General features: G+C 37.2%; 1 protein-coding gene across 1 annotated transcript in view; it reads left to right on the plus strand.

Moving 5' to 3' along the window:
• Nucleotides 1–23,687, plus strand: part of ARFGEF1 (ADP ribosylation factor guanine nucleotide exchange factor 1) — a 165,203-nt gene that overhangs the window by 54,553 nt on the left and 86,963 nt on the right. Inside the window, exons 2-6 of the mRNA XM_067553653.1 lie at nucleotides 1,339–1,369; nucleotides 8,997–9,153; nucleotides 10,315–10,461; nucleotides 19,973–20,152; nucleotides 22,899–23,175. Coding sequence (XP_067409754.1) covers nucleotides 1,339–1,369; nucleotides 8,997–9,153; nucleotides 10,315–10,461; nucleotides 19,973–20,152; nucleotides 22,899–23,175 — 792 coding nt within the window. The remainder of the gene's footprint in view (nucleotides 1–1,338; nucleotides 1,370–8,996; nucleotides 9,154–10,314; nucleotides 10,462–19,972; nucleotides 20,153–22,898; nucleotides 23,176–23,687) is intronic.

A 23,687-nucleotide genomic window follows, 5' to 3' on the forward strand; every position in this document is an offset into this window, starting at 1 on the left:
ACACTTAAGATTAGAACAAGAAACTTTGCTCTAATGACATCAGTATCATTTTCTTATTCTGTGATGAATATTAATAAGATTTTATGTATTGATCCAATAGATTTTATTATTTGATCGCCAGTGTCTTTCCCTACTGTAATCAGAGCAAATTCCGTGAACATCAGATTCCTTAATGCCTAGTAAACATCATGTGTTTCCTAGTTTACTCACATGGTTCACAACAAAGTAATCTGAAGATATATATTTCTTAAAATTAGCTACACAATTGTTTTATGTTTTGTCACAATGTCTAGCATGTAGACATTTAAAATACTGGACAAAATTAAGCATTTTTTATATATCATTGTCTTGATTATATGAAGGATAGGAAAAGGATTAAATCCATTATTTCTAAATTGAACATAAGAACAACCATGCTGGGTCAGACCAATGGTCCCTCCAGCCCAGTAGCCTTTCCTCCAACAGTGGCCAATGCCAGGTGCTTCAGAGGGAATGAATAGAACAGATAATCATCAAGTGATCCATCCCATTAGTTGCAATAATTTTTAAATGATTTCTTTTAATATCATGTCTGAAGTGAAAATGCTACAGGAGTATATTTTTGCCCCAAATCATCACTTCAGTGTGTGCAGCTGTTTGCAGCCAGCTGTATATTCAGAAAGAAAAATTGTGTCTGTAACATCCAGGCATTATGACTGGTTTCTTAAGAGCACAAGGGAGAAAGTTTTTAGGATTAGTTTTGTACAAGTTATGATGGAAGTTATTAATGTAGTTTTCTTGTTCGTTCATAAAACAGACTTCCAAAGTTTGGATCTCAAAGACAGGATATTCTGCATGGATTGATAAAACAACCTAATGTTAAAGTTGCTTGTTTTTAAAGGATTAAAAACATTTTATGTATACTTGTCTTGATTGTAATCTTCTCCCCCACCCTTTTATACCTTAGTGTAAGCTGTTTGGGACAAAGGCTATGTATTGAAACAGTGCCTAGCACAAAGTGGCCCTGATTTTGTTTCGGGCAATTGGGCACTACTTTAAATATTGAATAACTTGGAAAATAGAGATCTAGCTCATCTTAGTTTTGATACTGAATTAATAATTATATTAGTTGCAAATGACATCATAAACCAATTATAGAAACACTTACGTTGCCTGCTCATGATAGAGAGCTTGCTGTTTTAAACTGAAATTTGGTTAAAAAATTTGATGTTAGTCCAAATAGAAGTTTGACTTTCCACCTGTTAACAAATGTGACATTAGAAGTGACTATGTTCATGTTAATATTTCCGTAACTATGCTTTTATGATAAGAATTCTAATATACTGTTTCCTTTTACAGAGGAAATAAAAGCTGAAACAGAAAAACAAAGGTATGTAATAGTTCTCTTCCTCTTACTGAGCAAAAATAATTTGGCTTGTTATGAAAATATGAAGAGTATTCCTATACACATTTGGGTAGTAGTCATTATGAATTTAAGCATATCACATTATCCATATGGTGATTCATCCTGAAAGGTGCTGAGCATCTCTTGGGAGATGCATAGTATTCAGGAGCTTGTCTGCAACTGCTGCTTCTGTCTTTTGCAGCTGTTGTTTCACTGGGAGTAAGAACAGATAGATTTGGAGGGTTGTTGTGGGGAGGATGTGGGAGGTAGACTTGTACTGGCTGTGTTAGGCAGTTAAGTGGGATGGGAGCCTGCGGTCAAATACTGAGATTAGATGAGCAGCCAAGGAGGAAGCCACTGGGACTGGCTGGGCAAGAAACTCAAGGGGGAGTGACTAGGAGTTTGTTGGGGAAACTAAGATGAGGAGCCCACAGACAGAAATTAGTACTGGCTGGCAAGGAGACGGGGGTGTAGAAATTGGGTAGGCAAAGAGAAGAGACTGACACTGAGTTGAGGAGTCAGGGGTAGGGAGACAGAACTAGGACAGGTTGCATGGGAAACATGCAGAATGAATGCGGCAGAAGGACCTGTGACCACTAGAGAACACTTCCTCCAGAAGTTGGAATGGAACCCAAGTTTCCAGGGTCTGTGTTCCACTGCTGTCAGAAAATCTGTGAAACCTGCTGGCAAAGCTATGTATTGGTTATGATGGTCTTTAATTACATGATCCACAGGACTCCTGCCTCATTCATCAATGCACAGGATGAGCTGTGCTCTGGGGATGAATCTGAGTTGAGTTGAGTAGTGAAGGAAGCTATTGTCAGTAGGACAATTATTTTCTGCAGAAATTGGATGGTATTTTGTGAATGAGGTAGGGGAACAGACAATGCTGTCATGGTTAAAGCAGTTAAGTGCTACCCAAGGGATTTGGATCTATCCCTGTCTCTGTCACAGGTCCCATGGGATGCCAGGCAAATCACTTAAACCAAAGATTTCATAGTATGGCCAGTAATTGTTCTTCATTTTCTGGATGTCCATCTAGAGACCAAATGATCTGATTTCCAGAAATGTGGAACACACAAAGCTGCAACTGAAGTCAATGGGAACTGTTCTTTGGAAAATATAAAATATTGTATATTGCTTTGTACTCTGGAAAAATAAGAGCCTAAGCTCCTCAAATTGGGCATCTAAAATGCATAGACACATCTTACCTTAATTGGTCTCTATCTGAGTCACCCACCTCACCTCACAGAGATGTGAAAATAAATTAATATTTTTGAAGCACGCAGATGAGCACCATAGAAAAGTCCATGAGGAAATCAATAATTCTGTCTTCATGACATATTTGAATAGTGTGCAGTAAATAAGATATGGGACCACACTCTGAACAAGGATGATAGACCAAAATATTGAATAGTTGCTTATTCAGTGAGCATCATCCATCATGTGCACTGAATAAGGCAGGAATGCTGTGGAAAAAGAGTATGTGATCATGTAATTAAAGACTGTGTAGATATGCATTGTGATACAAAGGGGCTTCATTCAGGCTGCAGGTGGAACCTCAATTCTGGCACTTCATAGCTTTAGGGTGTTAGACTTTGCAGCCTTAATGTTTTTAACATAGTTGTTTGTGTGTATATAGTTGTGTAGTGTAGTGTACATATAATCCTTACCTATGATGAAACATTTTGTTAATAGGTTTTTATTTTGTTTATATATTTTTCAGGCATGTCTAAAAATTCTAGCAGTGGATCTTTAGTTTGCTTTATTGCTTTGGAGACACAGATAGACTTGTTAGCTACCCCTCCTACTAAAGAGCTATCAGTTGTCTTTGGCTGCAGAGGTGGTAGAAGACTTTCCGCTGCAGAGCATTAGGACAGAGGAACCTCTTATTTTTCTCCAAAATTCATTTTAAACTTCTTTTCTTAACTCACATTTGATATCTAGATAGTTAAATTAAATGACTAATTCCAAATTCTGATTAACCTTTTGAAAAATGTTCTTTGAGGTGTTGCTATAGTTCTGATCTGCTTTGGGGGCAGACCCCAATCTAACACCCATTCAGGGAAGTCAGGGGCAAGAAATGCCAGTCCTTCTCCTTATTTAAACTAAGTTGAAGGGTTGTTTTGGTTTTTTTCTGCCCTTCAGCAGTTGTGAAACCATCTAATATAGAATCTTAAGATTGCTACTAGTAAGTGTGGGTTGATTTAAAGCAGCAATGTTAACTATGATATAAATCACCAAGTGGAAAGCCTTGATTTAAGTCATAGATTTTAATCAGCTTTTCCATTTGTACTTAGTTGTTTTCTAAAGAAAACATAGATTGATATAACCATTAAAGTATGTTGATTTACAACTAAATACAGCCTTCACATTAGATTTGGTAAATCTTTTTGCTATCTAGGAGGATATCCTATAGCTATACATTTATTTGATCAATTGTATAGCTTAATATTTTCAGGTTCTTATAAATTATACATTTTTAGTATATTAAAATGGTGAATTATATTGCTTATTTACTAGATAATTTAATTTTTTCTCATGATTTGTGTCAAGCTGCATCAGGTTAGTAACTGGAATTTAATTAAACACACAACTGCACATAAAATTTATTTTTATTAATCAAAACCTTACATGTTTTGGATACATAAACATCTCTTATCAAAACATGTTTCATTTTCACATGATTTATTAAAGGAACAGAAGGATTAATTGTAGTCAGTGAATTAAACTTACTATTTCAGGTCAGCCTGGGAAAATTTTCAAATATGCCTAAGTGAAAGTAACTGGAGCTTAAGTTCTTACTCATCTAAATCTCTTGAAAATGAGACAACAGTCTCCTTAGTCCTTAGGCTGTTGTTCAAACTTTTACAACTAGTAGATATCCTCTTCCTCCTTGTTTTTATTCATAGACTGGAAGAGAGAGTTTCTCTGCCTTTTCACCTGCCAATCCATTTCTCAACCTTGAATGAATCAGTCCAAGTGAAGAAAATATTCTTTCTGTTCCTGCAGAAGAGGCTATTGCTGTCCAAAGCTGGTTTAGTACTTCAACAAACTTCAGTTCCAGGTGCTTAGCTAGTGACTTCCACCAATTTAGTGGTATGGCTTTCTTTAAAACATCATCAGCAAACGTAGTTCTTGAATAGTTCATCTCCAGCCCTGGAATTTATTATGGTTGGCTGAACTGATGGTTGATTATTAGATGCCCATGTCATAGCAGCGGCATTTTCTTCATCTTCAGTTAAGCATCTACCCTGGCATTTTGGGTTGAGAATATTGGCAAAAAAAATGAGGTGAAGTGGATAGATCAAGAACTTACTTCTTTACTGCCTGCAATTTAACTTCGTTGTTGGGTATTTCTTTCTTCAATGTCTCTTGAAGTTCTTTCCAAATTTCAATAGTGTCAGTAATGCTGCAGCAGTCATTCTGCAGTTTGTCCAAGGCTATGGAAATAGGGTTTTTTATATTCAGCATATTTTTATATTTCTCTTTAGCCTGATGTTGATTACTTTTATCATTCACTAGCATAGTAAGACATGGTAGCAGTCTATAACTTATTTTTGCACCATTCTTTCCTATTGATGCAAATTGTTCAAACATGTCCATATCATCATCTTAAGTCATGGCCTTCTGAGGAACATTTTTCAAAATGTTGTTTCATTCTGATTACCAGGCCGTATATCTCTGTTGCACTGTTTACATTTGGCATGTGTTCCTTTTTTACACAGAGGTACAGGAATTTCTTGAAATATTCCCAGATAGGGTCTCTTTTACGACCTTCAGCCATGGCATTTTTTCTCTAGTTCCTAAGTGTTGAAATCAACACTAGAGGCTGCACTCTGAAGAATGTTGTCCTTCTTCCCTCAGTGAGCTGTTTTAACACGGGTGCTGCTCTGCTCTGGTTGCACATTCTGCTTCTTCTCCCTTGTTACATAATTACCCTGCCTCACCCCTATCCTCAGAAAAACAAAAAAACAAACAACAATCCGAGACTTTTGCTTGTTCAATCCATATTAGACGGCACTGCAATATTTTATTTGGTTAGGGACAGAGAGGGAGGCAGTTGAGAAACTAATGGATTTCTGTTTGTATCTCTCTTTGGACACATGCCAGGAGAGAGCAAGGCTATTTACTTCAAGTGTCCAGAAGCAAGGGCTGGTAGACCAGTGTTTTTTCCATGATCTGGAGAGCAAGTTCCTATGCTGGGTGGAGTCATAATATTCATAATTTTGAGAAAGGAGCCAATCAGAACTCAAGTAGGGAGAAGCAATAAAATAGGCGTATGAGATACCCAGGTAGGCTCAGTGGATGATCCTGATGAAATACACAATTGTGTTTCCTGGAGTCAGAGGCTGGGTCCCAACACCTGTGATGAGTTTGCCAGTCTCTTGCATCCAGTAGCACAGCTCATGGGTTTCCCATAAGATCGAGCCCTTACTACAGCACATGACCTTTTGTGCCATATTTATAAAGGTTGATCTAAAAAAATTAGTTGTGCTACCCCCCACCCCGATTCTTTCTTCATATAAAAAAGCAGCCTTTAACTCAAAGTTTTTGATAGAGGCTCTTGGATTCAGAATATTTATTTTTAATTTAAATGTTTAAAGAGATTATAGTATAGTTAGATCTTAACACATTTTGCATTAAATTCAGATTTCATTTTAAACAAGGTGATTTTTTTTTAATTTAAATAAAAAAATTTAAAAAAATACAGTGTACATTTTTTTTTAAAAAGACTTCAGTTTGGGGGCGGTGGGGGAAATCATTTTTATCCACCCTGCGACTAGTGGAGGAAAAGTGCCAAACACTGCCCAGGATCAGTGCTGCAAGATAGGACAAGCTAAATTGTGGATAACAAAAGATTCCAAGGTCTCTCTTAAAATTAGAATCCAGGTCTGTCTCAGCTGTTTTTTGTGTCTAACCACAGTCCTTATGGTGGACTCCCAAGCAGGAGCAAGGCTTTCTTGTTGCTTGGACAACTTCAACTGCTCATGGAGCTAACTATGAATTCAGCAAAGGTCTTCTCCCAGGTCTGCGGAGCCCTTCTGGCTGCTGAGTCTGACTCAGATGCTCATTTGAGTAAACAACTCCACCCTGCAGGGGATTTCCACAATCTCTCCAGGCATCAGCAGTAATTGAGCCTACCTGAAGATTCTGTCTTCAAAGACAAGCGGAGCATTCAAGTTATGCAGCTCCTTTTTCAGGGGCTTCCTAAGCTTCAAGCAATAATAGTGACCATTTACATCTAACTAGGTTGGGGCATGTCCTTAATGTTTCTTTGGGATCCCATCCATCTGGCTTACATATCCAACTCCCACCGATCAGGGTTTCCCTGTACTGTTTGTTGTTTTTTTTCCCCTCTGTGACATTACCCAGGGTACAGTCTGGACTGATGGACAGCTGTGTCCCCTTAATTCTCTAGCCTTGGCTGCCTCTTACACTGCTTTGCTATGAGAGCTACCACTCCTGGTCTGCTCTCACACAGCCTCCAGCATGTAAGTTACTCTCAGCCTATGTCTACACTTGCAGCCAAATTCAGCGGCAGTCAATGAGAGATACACAAGCTACATAAAGTAGCTTGCGTATCTCCCGTCGACTTCTTAACTCCTACTCTACCACAGTGTCTTCAGTACACTGCGTTGACAGGAAATGCGCTCCCATCGACGCACCGTTACTCTACCTGGCAGAGGTGGTGCCCAGCTCTCTCCTAGACAATACAAGCTAATATAAAATCCATCATTTTATTAATGGAAAATGATAGGTACAAATCCTGTTATTCCAAATGGAGTTTCCCAAACATTTCAATCCAAACACACTGGTTTGTATAAAACAAGTATATTCACTACAAAAGATAGATTTTAAGTAGGGCTGTCAATTAATCGCAGTTAATCTTGCGATTAACGTAAGAGAAATTAACTAGATTAAAACAAGTCATGATTAATTGCAGTTTTAATCACAATAATTAAACAATAATAGAATACCAATATTTATAATAAATATTTTTGAATTTTTTTGTTTTCAAATATATTGATTTTAGTTACAACACAGAATAAAAAGTGTACAATTCTCACTTCATATTGTTATTGCAAATATTTGCACTGTAAAAGAGATAAAAGAAACAGTATTTTTCAGTTTACCTCTTACAAGTCCCCTCAGTCCTATTTCTTGTTCAGCCAGTCACTAAGACAAACAAGTTTGTTTACATTTACAGGAGATAAAGCTGCCTGCTTATTATTTATGTCACATGAAAATGAGAATAGGCATTCTCATGGCACTGTTGTAGCCAGCATTTCAAGGTATTTATGTGTCAGATACACTAAACATTTATATACCTCTTCATGCTTTGATTTGTAGACTCTAAAGTATTGCATTGTTTTATTTTGGAAGTGCTTCCTAATATTAATTTGAACCACTCCAAGAACTCTATCTCTGTTTTCTTGTAGTTCTGCACTTTTCTCCAGGTTAAGATAATTTTGAAGACAAATTCAGCTTTCATCCATAAAAATGAATCATCTTTCACAAAACTTAGAAAGTTGTGATCACTTCCTTTTTGCCCCTCACCAAGTCACATTAAGGAGACAACGTAGCCCAAATTTTCAGAGATATATGCACACACCATAAGGTTTAAAAAATCCTCCTTACTCGTCTTGTGCCATCCAGCAGTCAGAATAACAAGACCTCTAAGTCTTCTAGAAGTTTAAAGTGAAAACTCCTATATCTAAAACCAAAATTGGCATAAATATTTCATACTCTTTATGAAGAGATTTGTAGCACAACTGGCTGGTCTTAATTTTCCACTTTCACTAACTATTAGATATATGTGTTAGTGGACATCTCCTTCAAAAGAAGGTGCTGCATGAAATAATAGTTCAAAAGTTGCTGTTATTATAATCAGTCCCAAGGCCCTTCAAATGAGTACTTCTATAAGAATCCCTCTGTTAGAATCCATGGACCTCCCTGAGAAAGAGAATAGAATAATTTTTGTTCTCATCTGCATATTTTCTTGAATCAGAAAAATCCACAGATTTGGCTTACCTTTCAAATACTTACATTGTCAAAAGGATATGAGGGATCGTTTTAGCGTGATGGTCTAGTCATTAGTCTCTATGCTTTGTAATAGGCAATGTTATCTGAGTTATGATTTACTCTAATAGTAACAAAGTTTGTGATCTAGATAATTCTGAGGAGTATTTCACAGCTCTGAAAGTTCTGTTGTGCAGACTTTTTTCAGTGGGAGGGGCTGTACCTGCTTTCAGAGCAAACAAGTTTGTCTGCCTCCAAATTAGCAATGGCAACTGAAGATCCACTGTTGGAATCAGTGGGACTTGCCTGATCTAAGAAAATGAATCTTTCAGGTAGAACCAAAGTTTATATTTGTACTGACAATATTTATTGAGTTATAATAGATTTATTTTCACTTATTGCAAGTTACCTTCCTCTTGCATTTTTTTGTGATAGTTTGGGTTAATAAAAAATGAGTTTTCAATATATCTTTTCCTTTCTTGAGGTTAAGAACAAGTGGAAAAATTGAGGGAAAAACTAATATTGTGATGGAATAATTTTTTAAGTCTAGACATTTGTAGCAATTTAATGATCAGACTATTCTGTTTAGTCCCCCTCATGGTGAAGCAAAGCCTGGTTCAAGCACACTTCCACCAGTGAAATCAAAGACAAGCTTTATTGAAGCCGACAAGTACTTCTTACCATTCGAATTGGCATGCCAGTCTAAGTGCCCCAGGATTGTTAGTACGTCTCTAGATTGTTTACAGGTCTGTATGCAATTGAGCTTTATTAACTGTCTGGAAAAATAAATCTTGTTTGGTTTGGAGGGAAGCGGATGGGTAAATATAACTAAGGAAGAATGTCTTTTTTTCAGCTACTGTATCTTATGGGACATATAATCAAAATGTATTGTGATTTTTTTCAGACAACTACAACTAGTTAATTGTATACTAGTTTTTATATAATGTAACTTGTCCCAAACCTCAGTCTTTTGTATTAATGCGCATATATAGAAAACAATGCTCTGAAAGACTAAACATAAGCTCCTAGAATATGTATATTATTAAGGAACTTATTTTATATTCTTCATAATTGCTGTGAATTAATAAAAGTTTGAGGTTCACAAATACGGTAGGTTGAGCCCATGAATTGTGTTTCCCATACAAGGTAGATTAATCTTTCCATCTTGGTCCTGTAATATTGTTCTGGAAAAAACTTAGTGTCTACCAAAAATTCTGCCTGTCTTCTCCTACATGGCCTGACAACTATGAACCCAATGCATATGTTTTTATTCCTAGGCAGATGCATATCTGGCATCAAACTCACTACACTGCCTGTACACTCTCATTTGTAAGTAGGGAGTTTATTGAGACTTACAAATATTCTCATGCCTGGAAAGCTCAGAGAACAGGATTTTGTTATTTTAGAATACGCTTTTTCACGAGATTTGAAGCAGACCTGCAAAGACAAGTGAATACTTGCAAACCAAAACACACCTAGTGGGTCCAATTTTGTTTGCCAGCCTTGAAAGTCATTTTGTACACTAAACTTCGGTTGAGTGTATTTCATTGCATACTGCAGATGTAATAGATAAAAATATAACATGAATATTTGTATCATTTTTGAGTCAGTCTCAGAATCCAGTTAAAATTGTTGAGCCAGTTTTTATTTTGAGTAAATGTTTACAGATTGTAAATGTTTTAGTTAAACTACATTGATAAACTTTATGCAGAGTGCAGAGTTGGATAAAAGCATGAATATTCTTTGATTTTCTACAAATGCTTGAAATTTACTGTGATTTCGGATACACTGCACTGTTTTAATTATCCTGACTTCATTTGTGTCATAAATGTGCATCTACATATTCAACTGTGAGGTTGGTTTTAAAATTTATTTATATAGCATTTCACTTTCTTTTTTCCCTCCAGAAACTTATAGCATATGGGCACTTAACTGGAAATGCTCCAGACAGTACTGCTCCAGGCAAAAAATTAATTGATAGAATTATTGAGACAATATGTGGCTGTTTTCAAGGTCCTCAAACAGACGAAGGGGTTCAGCTACAAATAATAAAGGTAATTGTTGATGAAATGCAGTTTCAAATGATTTATAGTAATGACAGCAAGAAAATATGCATGTTCTTGAAGATTCAAAGCATAATATTTATTTGGAAACATACTTTTAATTTTTATTTTAAGTGCTTTCTTCATCTCACACACCAGCCCTGTTTCATGTGGTGTTTTTCCATTTTTTGCATACTGAAAATACATGTCTGTTATCCTTTTTCTCTACCACTGCATGTGTAGTCATGATTATGACATGAAGCCTTGTTTACAGAGGACTAGATGGAATTTAATTCATAGCCCATCAACAGAGCTCTAATTGGATGGAAGAATTGCTGTTGAGTGATGTAGTACTCATTCCCAGCCGGGAGAGTGTGTGGTTAAGAATCGTTTTTAAATGCATTCTGAAATTACTTAAATACTCTGATGATTTGGGAAATCTATATACAATTTATACATTCCATTTTGGTATTATGAATACTCAGTATATGTCTTAATCAAACTGCACGCTCCATTTTGATTGCAAGGCTAGTCTGCCTTCTCATCTGAGTTTTTAAATTCCATCTTGATGATGACACAGGGCTAATAATGCAGGGTCATTAAATGTTCATAGTCTTCTATCCAAATGGAAGCCCCTTTGGACAAAGAGGGTGGCTAGACAAGAAAATCAGTCCACCCATTAACTAAGCAGTAGATCTACTGGTGGGGACCTTTAAGCACCAGATGAGATTGATCGGGGGTCTTATGACAAGGCGGACAGCAACTTTCAAAAAGGAGTATCCTCAGTAGCCATTTTAGAAAGAGAGGGAGATGAGACCAGAAACTGAAATTAATGGTATGTAAAAGAAGAGGGAAGGATCCTGGGTGCCCCCAATGACTCTGACCTAAGCCCAAAGAACCACTCCAGAGTGGTGAGGAAGAGCATGCAGGTGTTTCATTGTTTTGTCTGGATCTGTGTTTTTCATGTGCTGTTGAAAGCAGAAGTCCCCAAATATTGATGTTTGCCCCATAACAAGGTTATTAGGGGGTCCAAAGACAGAGCCACAGTAAAGGGCAGGATCCAGAGGTTGGTCTGTGGGTTATCTAAGCTGCCTGGAGCAGGTTCCCTGCCTGCCTCGCTCCTCCACAGCTACACACCTGCAAAAGCCACCAACCGGCAGTTACCTTAGTCTAGTGGGAACTCTATGAGCAGGGAGTGGAAAGCTGTACCTTGGAATACTCACCCCCTGCTGGACAGAGCTCCCTCCTAATCCTGGCCCTTTATTGTGCTTCAGGGCACAGAGCCCTGTCTGCTTCCCCTGCTGAACAGAGCCTGTGCAGGGGAAGCAGGCAAGGCTGTGCTGAAAGGACATGGTCAGTAAGGGACTTTGTCCAGAAGTAGTGCTAGTACTCTCAGGGTGCATCCTTCTGCTTCCTAACTCTCTTGCCCGTTCTCTTCTGCTGCACTGGAGGGGGCAGTGAGATGGACAGGGATCTAAGTCTTGGCAGCTAAGGCTGCCTGAGCACTGCAGGTAGTGGAAGGTTTCCTTAACTGCCATATGGTGAGTACCCAGCCCATGTGGATACAGGGCACGCCTTTCCTTTGGCCCCCATGGATAGAAGGAACCCCACCTCCCACCCCCTTAAAAAGAGTGGGGCACACCTGGGACATGAATCTCTGAAAGAGAAATTCGGGAACCTCTGATCTAAAGCAAACAGTAATTTTATAATCACTTTTGCAAAGTCTTTGTGTTATGTACTTCAACTATCATGTGTTCCTGGAAAGGTAAACTGTAAATCAAAGTGTCTGCAAGTTTGGAGCACTGGGAAAGGTTGTGTTAAACAACTGGGGTGTCTTGGGGGAGTCAGCACTGGACCTAGGGGCCTAAGGCAGCTGGACCACAAGGTCGCACTTCCATGAAGGGGTAGCAGACAGTGTGCCCGGGAAGTGTGCCAGAGAGGCCAAAGAAAAAGACCATGCTAGAGTCTACCCAACTAAAGGAAGTTTAAAAACACAAGGGTTTATCCATGTGATCTAAACACAGCAGCCTGGTGAGCATCCATCTTCGAGAGAACAAGTAGGAGCATTAGAGTTAGTGATGTGTTGTCACTGTGCCAGCTTTGTGATTGTCATTGACTTGTGTGTTCATGAAGTCCAGTCTTTCTTCTCAAGCTGTTGTAAACTATGCATGTATTTTGCATAAAAAGGGGTTGCCAAACAGCTTTTCTCATCACCTTCAATAGTCAACCAAAGAGTGCCATTGATAGTGGTCCTGGAGGAGAGCATCTATGCTGCCATGACAATAATCTGTCATGTGATGAAGAAAGGTAGTGAAGGGCAAACTAAAGAATAATGAATGGATTGTATGTGAGCTACCTAATAGATATCTAATAGATATTTCTCATACATAGGCATCCACTGGTTTAGACGCTGCTCACTGGGTTAGACTTGCTCATTCTGCTGCAAAGGTCACTTGCTTTTCCTTTCACTCTCTGAATCTCCCACCTTCGTTCTTTGACTTCAGACTTTCCTATTAGACTGTTGCAGCACTGCATTCTAACTTGTGTTTGATCTGTTGTTGTCTATAGAGCATTTTTAAGTTCACTGCTCTCTGTAACAGAGTGTGTCTCAACCTTTCCAGACTACCGTACACCTTTTGGGAGTCTGATTTGTCTTGCATATCCTTAGGTTTCACCTTAACTAAAAACTACTTGCTAACAAAAATCAGACACAAAAATACAAGTGTGTCACAGCACACTATTATTGAAAAATTGCTTACTTTCTCATTTTTACCATATAATTATAAAATAAATGAATTGGAATATAAATATATTACATTTCAGTTTATTTCATAGAGCAGTATAAAGAAGTCATGTATGAAGTTTTAGTTTGTACTGGCTTCACTAGTGCTTTTTATGTAGCATAGGTAAAGCTATGCAAATATCTAAATGAGTTGATGTACCTCATGGAAGACTTCTTTGTAGCCCCATGGGTATGTGTACGCCTGGTTGAGAACCATTGCTGTACCAGACCATTTAGAATGCGATAATATCCTGTCACTGAAGTTAAGTAGTTTTTCAGTAATTGGAACCTGTTGACCTTCCTTCTATGGTAGTATGAAGGTCCTCTGCTCTGAATCTGTATTCCTTCCAGCTCCCTCAGCATGAGTGTGTCAATTGCCTTGTCTTCAGTCTAACTCTGCTAAGGCTAAAGTAGCATTCATGGCTTGCCTCTATAATGTTTTCATCTTTGAAATCTGCAGGGCTGCTACCTCAAGTTCTGTTTGCACTTTTATGTAGTTTTCCATGTCTAATATCTATTATCCATAACAAAAAATTGAACTATATCAATTTATATAGAAGAAAATTGGAATGGGAGGAAAGAGATGGCTCTATAGGCAGATGTCCTTGCTTTTTCTCTTTTGTTTTTCTGCTTGGTCTGATGTTTGTTTGCTGAGTGCCTTTGGCTTTTTCATAGCCACAAATTCCCATAGCCTCATCTGTTAGTGCATGGCTAGTGGAATTTCCTTTGACTTTTCAAGAGACCTTTCTGTTATCAGTGATCAGCTGAAAGATTAAAATGAAACAGCTTCCTTGTTTGAGTGAATAAAGCAGTTAGGCATCTATTGGGTGATAAAACTGCTGCAAAAGAAATCTTCTACATATGCAATAAATGACCTCTGTGGAAATCTGTGGTCTGCATGGTTAGTATCTGTAGGAGTAGGAAGGCTGAAGCAAATATTTACTGTCAGTGCTAGTTAAATTTTGAGACTGATTCAAAGTAAAATATTTTCATTGTTTCATTCTTAATATAACAAAAATATAACAGAGCTGTCCATATTTGTTTGTAATAGAAAAATAATTTTGAGAGCTAGGAAAAAAGATGGAGTGATTGGGAAAAACTGAAGGGATGTGCCATATGAAAGTTTTAGTGAGTGGCTGCAGAATGCACAGGTACACTCACTGTACAGCTGCGGTTTACACCCTAACTTGCTGCAAGCTAAGTATTTGTGTAGACAAGCCATTCGTTAGTGGCCTGATTTTCAAAAGTACTGAGCACCCTGCAGGGCCTATTGACTTGAAAAGAAACTGCTGGGTGCTTAGTACTTTTGAATATTTGACTACTTACTTAGATGTCTAAACATTGACTCAAGAACTTAGCTTTATATCCTTTTTTCAAAACCTTGAATATGGCTTTCTTTGGAGGTTTCCCTTCCAAATTAGTGACTGACTGACACTGCTTAGTTTGTGATATCTGGTATCACAGTTTAGGGGGAGATGGCTTTTCATAGTGAGTATAGTTTTGAGAGCTGGGGTGTCGGATGCCCCAAGTTAAAACTAAGTAGATGTATTTTGTGTATGTCATATCCAGGGGCTTTATTACAATACATTTAACTTAATTTCACAAATGAAAATTAGATATCAGAATCAAACTATGATTTTATACAGTTGTTAAATCCATTTTACAAGAGAAACTGGTACATACCCAGAGCCATTACAGCCAGTTATCTCAAAAGAATAATCCTTCACATCTAACGGGAGGCTGAGCTTAGGAAATCTGATGAACTGGTTAGGTTCACATCTGAAGACGGTAGGACATCTTGCTGATTATTGAAAAGTTACTCAAATTAGGAAAAAAACAAATATTCAGAATTGAATCAAGAAAGAGATCTGCTCCATAGATGACTCATTATGCTTCATCCTGAATTCTAGTGACAGAACCCAGGATGTTATGTCCGTGATTAAATAATTTTTCCTGTCTAGAAAGGACATGGAGGATAAATGCTTTGTTTCATTCTTACAGTGTGCTTCTATATTTACAGAAGTAGTGCTCTTTAAAAATGGAATATCGAGCTTCAATTAGACAAATCTGGAAGTGGTAAAAAGGACACTGTCTTTTCTCATTTGCCATAAAGATAATGTGGCTCGGAATACACTATTATAAGCATAAAATGTAATAATAAAGTAAAATTATACCATCAGTCTTATGATCAACAAAATGTTATCAATACACTTCTTTTTGTATGGGTTAAATTCTTGTTCTTATGACCCTAAATTTCTTCCAGAGGTTGGTCTCATCTGTAAATATAAATGTACTGATTAGCTAACTGAATCTTGAGTAAAGAGTCTTTCTAGCTTCCTTCATTGTGCTGTAAACAGATAATCTCACAGTTGTTCTCACAGGAAACCAGATTGTGTTCCCAGGACCAGTGTGCCAGAAACACTGGTTAGGGCTAATTGTGTTTTATGTTTTGCCTTTCTCTTTCAGAAAATACCCCAGACAGTTAAACAATTGGAATATAATACTAATCATAGACTAAAAGACCTCTTCTGCTGGTCAAATGAGGACTAAAAAATCTTTCATTAACCAACCAATGTTGGGTACAGTTAGATTTCACTCAGAAGAAAGTATGACTTGCCCCCTAAAGATTTGGTCCAAGATTTTTAACCTACCTCAACTGGTTTGTTTGGTCTTTATTTAAAAAAAAAGACCATTAAGCCTACTAAACACAAAAAGACATTTTCATGCTTTTAAATTAAAGGTTGGAAATTGCCCCTGTAAAACAGTACTTACATAAGTAATGCTTCTCTTTGTGCATTTTTGTAACTTGTTTCTCCTGTCCCTGGTTATTTCATTCTAACGTAAGCATTTTGTCTTTGTGGATTGTTCAGTATAAAAGAGAATGTAAGTTCAACAAACATAAAACTGAATATTTAGTTACAGAATATTAATTTTTAATTTAGATTAAAACTGGTTTAGTGGTAAACATGCAATTTACTTGATAAATCTAAAATCGCTCCAAGAATTTTGTAGAACTGTTACATTTGGTACTATGAAATACCTTTAACTTATCTTTTTTATTGAATGAAACAATATGTATAATAGAAATGCATAAAAGTAAAGGAAAATGGTATGGATTTCATAACTGAATATGAGAATCTGAAACCTAAGAACTGATACCTGAAGATTCCCCCACCTGTCTCCAACACACCTCAGAAAATCTGAAGAAGTCCCTATAAGAGATGGTCTCCTGCTGGGCCTAGCAGAGTTGAGTGTAAGAGTTGCTGTCAACCAACCAGACTGTTTTACTGCCTCTTCTCTGACCTCTTAGTCTGGTGCTTTTCACATCTGAAGCTGAGGAGCAGAGTGGTGTAGCCACCTAATAACTGAAGCAAGGCAAAGAAGGTGTGTTTCACGTGATGGGCCCAGTGAAGAAGCTTTTGAGATTCCAGAGGTTATCCTGGTCAAAACCTACATAGCCCACCTGGAGCTGTTTGATCATCTCTCTCTCAGCCTGTGAGGAGTCATGCATTTTGCATCTGAAAGCAAAAGATTATAAAGAAAAATTGCTGTACAGAGGCCTAATAAAAAAAGTCTTAAATAAGAAATTGAGTAGTTCACCTACCTGGATTTGACCACAAACTAGACAGGGAAATTGACACACAAAGGAGCAGTTGTGTGGGCAGTGTAATATGGATCGAGACAGACACTCTGAACTCCAGTGCCCAAAATATGAGGGAGTGCAAGAGATAATTCCTTAGCTGATCGAGAATCATACAAGACCACCTCATAAAAAAGTAATAACAAAAAAACTGCTTAACCCTGGGAGAAATGAGAGAGAGCAAAAATGGCACTGCATTATACAGAAATTTACCAGGAATGGAGACAAGAATCAAACCCAGGTACATCGTGAAGCCTTATCTTGGGTATATTGTACCTCTCTTTGACAGCTGTATCAGAGGATTTTTTTACACTTTGGCAACACTTCTATAGCTTGTCAGTCAAGAAAATATTATTGAATACCAATTTTTGAACCATTCATCATAGCCTGAGTTCTTATTCTCCAATAAGTGGGTTTATAACTATTCCGAAGGCTTTACCTTTTCAAGACTAGATAAATACTTGGCTTCAGGGAGATGACTGAAATGACCTTAAAACATCTCTTTGACCTCTGAGTGGGGGCGAAATCCTTCCTTAGCTAGGGACTGGACCTTTATGAAACTATTTGAGCAGATCCTCAACTCAGGCACCCGTCTCCCATGTTTTGTTTATAGAGGACTACTTGAATTCAACCTCCCTCTAGTGTCCTGAAATTCATGGGAAAGAGAGAGAGTCAGGAGTGCAACTGGTTTTTTTATTTAGTTTAAAGAAGTTTCAATTGATTCAAACAACATTAGGCCACTACATGGTTTTATTTAATGTTTATTTCTTTAGGTATAAAACTAAACCGCAAAAAATGCCCATTCAGAGCTCTGAATTCCTTGACATTTAAAAGCACATTGTGTAACTTTTTTAATTGAAGGCTTAACTGTTTGTGTGTCGCATGTCCTACAGCATGCAAAATTACCTGTATTGAAAGATTTTACACTTTTTTAATACATTAAAAATGTACTATAAGTTAATGTAAGGTTTTCTTTATCATTGTATATTAAGAAATTATCTTTAAGATATCATACACCTCTTACTGCTTTTGGACCTCTGTTATTTCTTGTGATCACCTTAAAAACATTTGCTATCTGATTGTCACTGTTGTGTATTTGCCAAAGACACGTTTTGCTTTTAGTTTTTTTCTTCTCTTAAAAAGTTGTCGTGCGCAAAAGAAGCCTGATAGGATAAAAAGTTGGTTATTACAGTTTTAATGTGTGTTGTTACTTCTAGAATAACTTTCTGTTTAAAACTTTGTTTCCTTTTTTGAATATTTGAACTATTGATTTTTATGTAGTTGTATATAACCTATGAAGTTTTGTGCTAAGCAAATAAAGATTAAGCTGGGAAAAAGTTTCTTGTTTTAAGATTCCTATTATAATTTAATTAGATGAACCCTGCTTTGTAAAAGGATCCAGTGCAAAACCCAAAGAGAATAATTATTCATAACATCTATAAATGTAATATTTGTTTATTTTATTTAATAAAGTTTGTCTTAACTTCCTTCCTCCCCCATAGGTGGAATAATCATTCAAAAGAATTCCACATAGTCTTGCTCAAACTATGCTGGAGAGAGGGTGTGCAGATATGACACTATTCTTTAATATTTTTAGTTGTTTCCACTAATGTGTATATTTTTTGTTTTCACTGTTTTTCTGCTGTAGATGTTAATATATTTTCTAGGTATTTGTAAATTACTAACATTTTAACTTAACATAATAACTATGCATAATTTAGTATACTTGGGAAAAGATGCCACCAAATGTAAATTTGCCTAGCCTGAAGTTGAATGATAGAAAATAATTTTATGTATAGAGGATTCCTTTTACAATTTCCACCTGAGACTTTTAGATAAAGGTACAATTCGCAAACAACTGGAGAAAGTCTGGTGTCATTGCTTGGTGAGCACAGTCAATGGCGCAAAGATGACTAGAGACTATTTGTAATAATATATTTAGAGATAATTATGTTGTAATAAATTTGAGTTTCTGTGTGAAGCCCCCCTATTTACTTTGTTTTTTATTTGGTCAACATTATTTTGTAGGTTTACACTGTTAAGAACATATCAGAGCTGCCATACTGGGTCATACGACAGTCCATCATGCCCAGTATTCTGTTTCCGACAAAGGCCTGTAATAGAGCTTCAAGGGAAGTGTACAAAACAGGGCCATTATGGAGTGATCCAACCCCTGTCTTCCACTCCTGCCTTCTGGTGGAGGTTTAGGGTTGCCCCGAGAATGGACTTGCATCCTTGACCTCTTGACTAATAGCCACTGATGGACCTATCTTCCATTAATTTATCCAGTTCTTTTTTGAGCCCATTTATACTTTCGGCCATCACAAAATCCCATGGCAATAAGTTCCACCAGTTAATTGTGCATTGTGTAGAAGTATTTCCTCTTGTTTGTATTAAACCTGCTGTCTATTAATTTCATTGAATGATCTCTGGTTTTTGCATTGTGAGAAAGGTAAATAACTTCTCTGTTCACTTTTTGCATAACATTTATGATTTTATAGACATCTCATAATATCCTCCTCCCCTTAGTCATCTCTTTTCTAAGTTGAACAACCCTAATATTTTTAGTTTCTTCTCATATGGAAGCCAATTGCATACCCTTGTTCATTTTTTGTTGCCCTTCTCTGAATCTTTTCTAATTCCAGTATATCCTTTTTGAGCTGGGTTGACCAGAATTGAACACAGTATTCAAGGCGTGGGTGCAAAGCCATAAGATGGATGTGGAGTAGAATGATAGTTGTAGTTTGGAGTGGTGACCTTGGACTCAAAAACTAGGGATTTTATTTCCCATTCTGCCATAGACTTTCTCTTTGACCTATAGCAAATCTCTGTGCCTCAGTTTTTCATTTGTAGAATAGTTAAAAGAATATTTTTTTTATCTCACTGGAGTATTTATGAAGATAATTTGATTAATGTGTGTGTGGTGCTTCAGTATGACTTGATGAGTACCAGAGAAAAACCTATCAGTAAACAAGAAATGTAATTGAAGCTGTGTACCTGTTGCTTTGTATATATAAATGTTGTACATTGAACAAATTAAAAAATATTTTCTATGTTCTTTTAAGAAGGAAAAGAGTTCTAACTTAATGTTCTTTTTTTAGGCTTTACTCACTGCAGTAACATCTCAACACATAGAAATTCATGAAGGAACCGTGCTGCAAGCTGTAAGAACATGTTATAATATCTATCTTGCAAGCAAAAATCTCATAAATCAGACTACAGCCAAGGCCACTCTCACACAAATGCTGAATGTTATATTTGCACGTATGGAAAACCAAGCAGTGAGTATCTTAATATTCCATATGTAGAAAATAGTTCCTTAAATGATCATTTTAATTATAGACTTGATTATATATTCATACTACAAGAGTGGATGGCATTTGGAACGTGATCACCTCCTTTTCATTCAATAAAGTAACTACTTACAAAAAACACTTACAATATTGGTCATTCAGATTGTTCTTTGATATTTTGGTATGGGAAGTAGCTGATGAATTAAAAATAATTGAAGCAGAAACTTTGTTCATTTCTTTGGTAAACTGAAAAATAGATTTTCGGCTTTGCAATGTAGTGAAGCACAGACAACTACAGTACATTTCCTCCAGAAGTTGGAATGAAATCAAAGACTCATGAATCTCAACATTCCTCTGGTGTCTGCAAATACCTGTGCAACCCACTAGCAAAATGTGTCTCCTCATCCTCTAGCTGTTGGCCTATACAGAGGATGACAACTTTCTACTGCTGTCAGTTACTCCACTAGCTCAAATGGCAGAGGTCTCTGTGGATTAAAAGGTTCAATCTGCTTGTGAATCACGTGGGTGTTAGTATGATTCCGTATGATTACATTTGTTTTTTCAATTTCCTTTTTAAAAGCCTAGGTAATTAAAGACACAGAAACCTGTGTAAAAAGAATGCTAAGGTTGCAAAGTCAAGCTTTCAGAAATTAAGAAATGCCATAATTAAGGTTGCCTGTGCAACCTTAATCTCACCCTCCCGTGCTCTATGATGGTCCTTAATAACATGATCACATAGCACTTTTTCCACAGAAAGCCTCCCTCGTTCAGTGCACAAAATAGAGCATGCTGTGGGTGAATGAATCAAGATTATTTAGTGAAGGAGAATGTTGCAGGGCACCTGTTGTAGAATTAGGAAGATGTGTAATGAATGAGGCAGGGCTTGCCGAAAGAAAAGATGATGGTGTAGTTAAGGCAGTTGAATGCCACCCTGCAGAATTAGATTCTGTCCATGCCTCTGCCACAGAATTTCTATGTGATGTTAGGCAAATAACTCTTTACAGTTGGTCACTAATTGTGATCTTCTGGGTGACTAACTTGAGACCATGGGGTCTGATTTGCAAAAGTGCATGTACTCATATCTGCAGTTGAAGTCAGTGGGTGCTGTGTTTTGAACATATAAAGTACTGTATAATGCTAAATACTCTGAAAAGTCAGGTTCTAGGCTTCTCATATTGAGCATCTAGAAGTAGCGAACACATTTACTTTAATCTTTCTGTGCCTTAGCTCCCCATCTGTAAAATGGAGATAATAATCCCAGCTCACCTCACACAGGTGTTGTGAAAGTAAATTCATTAATATTTGAGAAGCTCTCATACTATAGTGAGGAATGCTATAGAAAAGCCCATGAAGAAACTAATTCTGTCTTCATAGCAGAGTTTGAATAGTGTGCAATAAATAAGGCACGGAGGCCATGTACTGAACGGAACATGAATTAAGGAGAAAACAAAATATTGAATAACTGCTCTTTAATTGAGCTCCATCCAGCCTGTGCACTGACTAGGCAGGGTCCTGTGAGGAAAAAAGTATATGATCATGTATTTAATGACTGTATCATAATGCATAAATGCAAGGGGGCCAAATTAAGGTTGCCCTGACAACCTTAATTCTGGCATTTCCTAATCTCTGAATGCTTGACTTTGCAACCTCGTTGTTCTTTTGAAGTGTGTGATAGTCACCCTAACAAATGCCTACAGAGTACTGCCATCGTTTGCTATGAAAGTGGTGAGCTGAGTCTGCCATTTTTTATGCTCCATGTTCTGTGCTACTGATAGCAAAGGAGTTAAAAAGCAAAGCAATTTTGGCTTAATTTCCACAAGAAACAGAAGGATGGTCAGATCCTAAAAGTGCTTGACTTCTTTGTCTTTCCTGAAGGGACTGGTATTTTTTTCTGTTAATTTGTGAATATTAGCAAGCAGTTTTAAGAAATAGCTGTGCTGTTGAGCACTTACGTGAATTGGCTTCCACTTCTCAGTTGTGTAGTAGTTCTAGGCAGGGAATGATGTTTCAGGCACATGCTACCCAAAGGCTAACACTGAAGACTCAGACCTCCTCATTGGAGTTCAGGGGCAATACTAGTTCTGGCATCAACATTGGCCAGTAGGTGAGCTTTGTTCCCTTGGGAGAAGGGAGGGCAGCAAGGAAATATAGGCCTAGCCCTAGGCATTGGTCCTCTGTCCCCTGAAATGGGAGTGGGGGGAGTAATACAAGACAGAACCCTTCACCTACTAGCAAAAATGAAAGAAACGAATAGGAAGTGTTCCTTTCTATTTCCTTGCTTGTTAAATTCACTCAGTGATAATCAGGAAGCAGAATCATTGTGTTCCAACTATGGCTGTCACTTACAGGGAAAACATTCTTCCCATTCTCATGTATTAAATTGCTCAAAAAGAGGCTTCCAATGCCAGGAAAGGAGTACGTTAATATCCCATAAATGAGGGGTTTCTTAGCCCTAACCCTTTTAAAGGGCTTGCTCACCCTGTTACAGCAGATATACAAATACAACATTAGCAAATGTACTACCTATAAAAGTAGGTTCATTTATTAATGAAGCATGGCAGTAGGTAAGCAGATACAATAAGAGAATATTTGAACATTGTTGACTATTGTACTAAGGATAACATTTTATTCACACATTAAGGTATACTGCTCTAAGTTTTTTGTTTATTTTTCAATTCATACACATTTCGTTAAAAATGAGATGTTTATTAGTGAATAACTAACCTGTTTCTAGCTCCAGGAAGCCAAACAGATGGAAAAGGAAAGACACCGACAACAGCACCATCTACAGCAGTCACCCTTAAGCCATCATGAACCTGAATCACCTCAGCTGAGACATCTTCCATCACAGACAGTTGATCAGCTACCCCAGGAACATGAAGGAGAACTTGACCACAGCACAAATGATGTGGACAAGAGCCTACAAGAAGATACAGAAGCAGAAAATGGATCTGATATTTTCAGTGCAGAAAATGAACAGACAGAAGCTGACCAGGCTACAGCAGCAGAAAGTAATGACTGGGGGGTTTTGTCTTAGTGGGGAGGAAGAGGGTGTGGAGTTCTATGGCACTTAAGGGCTGAACGATTTCATGGAAGATTATTCCATTTCCAGTTAGTAAAAGATAGTTAACAGTAGTGTACAAATATTAGTTACCCTTGCGATCACTGTTAACATTTTATCTTTGCAACATACTTTAGTCAAAAATAAATTACATCTGTTCTAGACATTGCATTCTGGATGCATGCTTGCACCCAAGCAATCACAAATGTGCTGCCACCAATTGCAAAATGTAAGCATATCAACCTTGTTAATTCACTCTAAGCCCATTCAAATGTTAACATATTCTTTAAGTATTTTTCACAAATTTAAACAATTACTGCTTTAATTATCTCTAACTGTAACTAATGTATTCCCCTCTCCTTCCCTTACCTAAATGTATTTCGATCTTCTGACCTGTGGTAAGAAATGTACACTTAGCCTTTCAATACTGCTGTGTTGTTCTGTTTTTTTAAAAAATATATA

The sequence above is a fragment of the Emydura macquarii genome, unplaced genomic scaffold (genome assembly GCF_026122565.2).
Source record: "Emydura macquarii macquarii isolate MOO-44397 ecotype Brisbane River unplaced genomic scaffold, CSIRO-AGI_Emac_v2 contig_1477, whole genome shotgun sequence".
NCBI classification, from domain to species: Eukaryota; Metazoa; Chordata; order Testudines; family Chelidae; genus Emydura; species Emydura macquarii.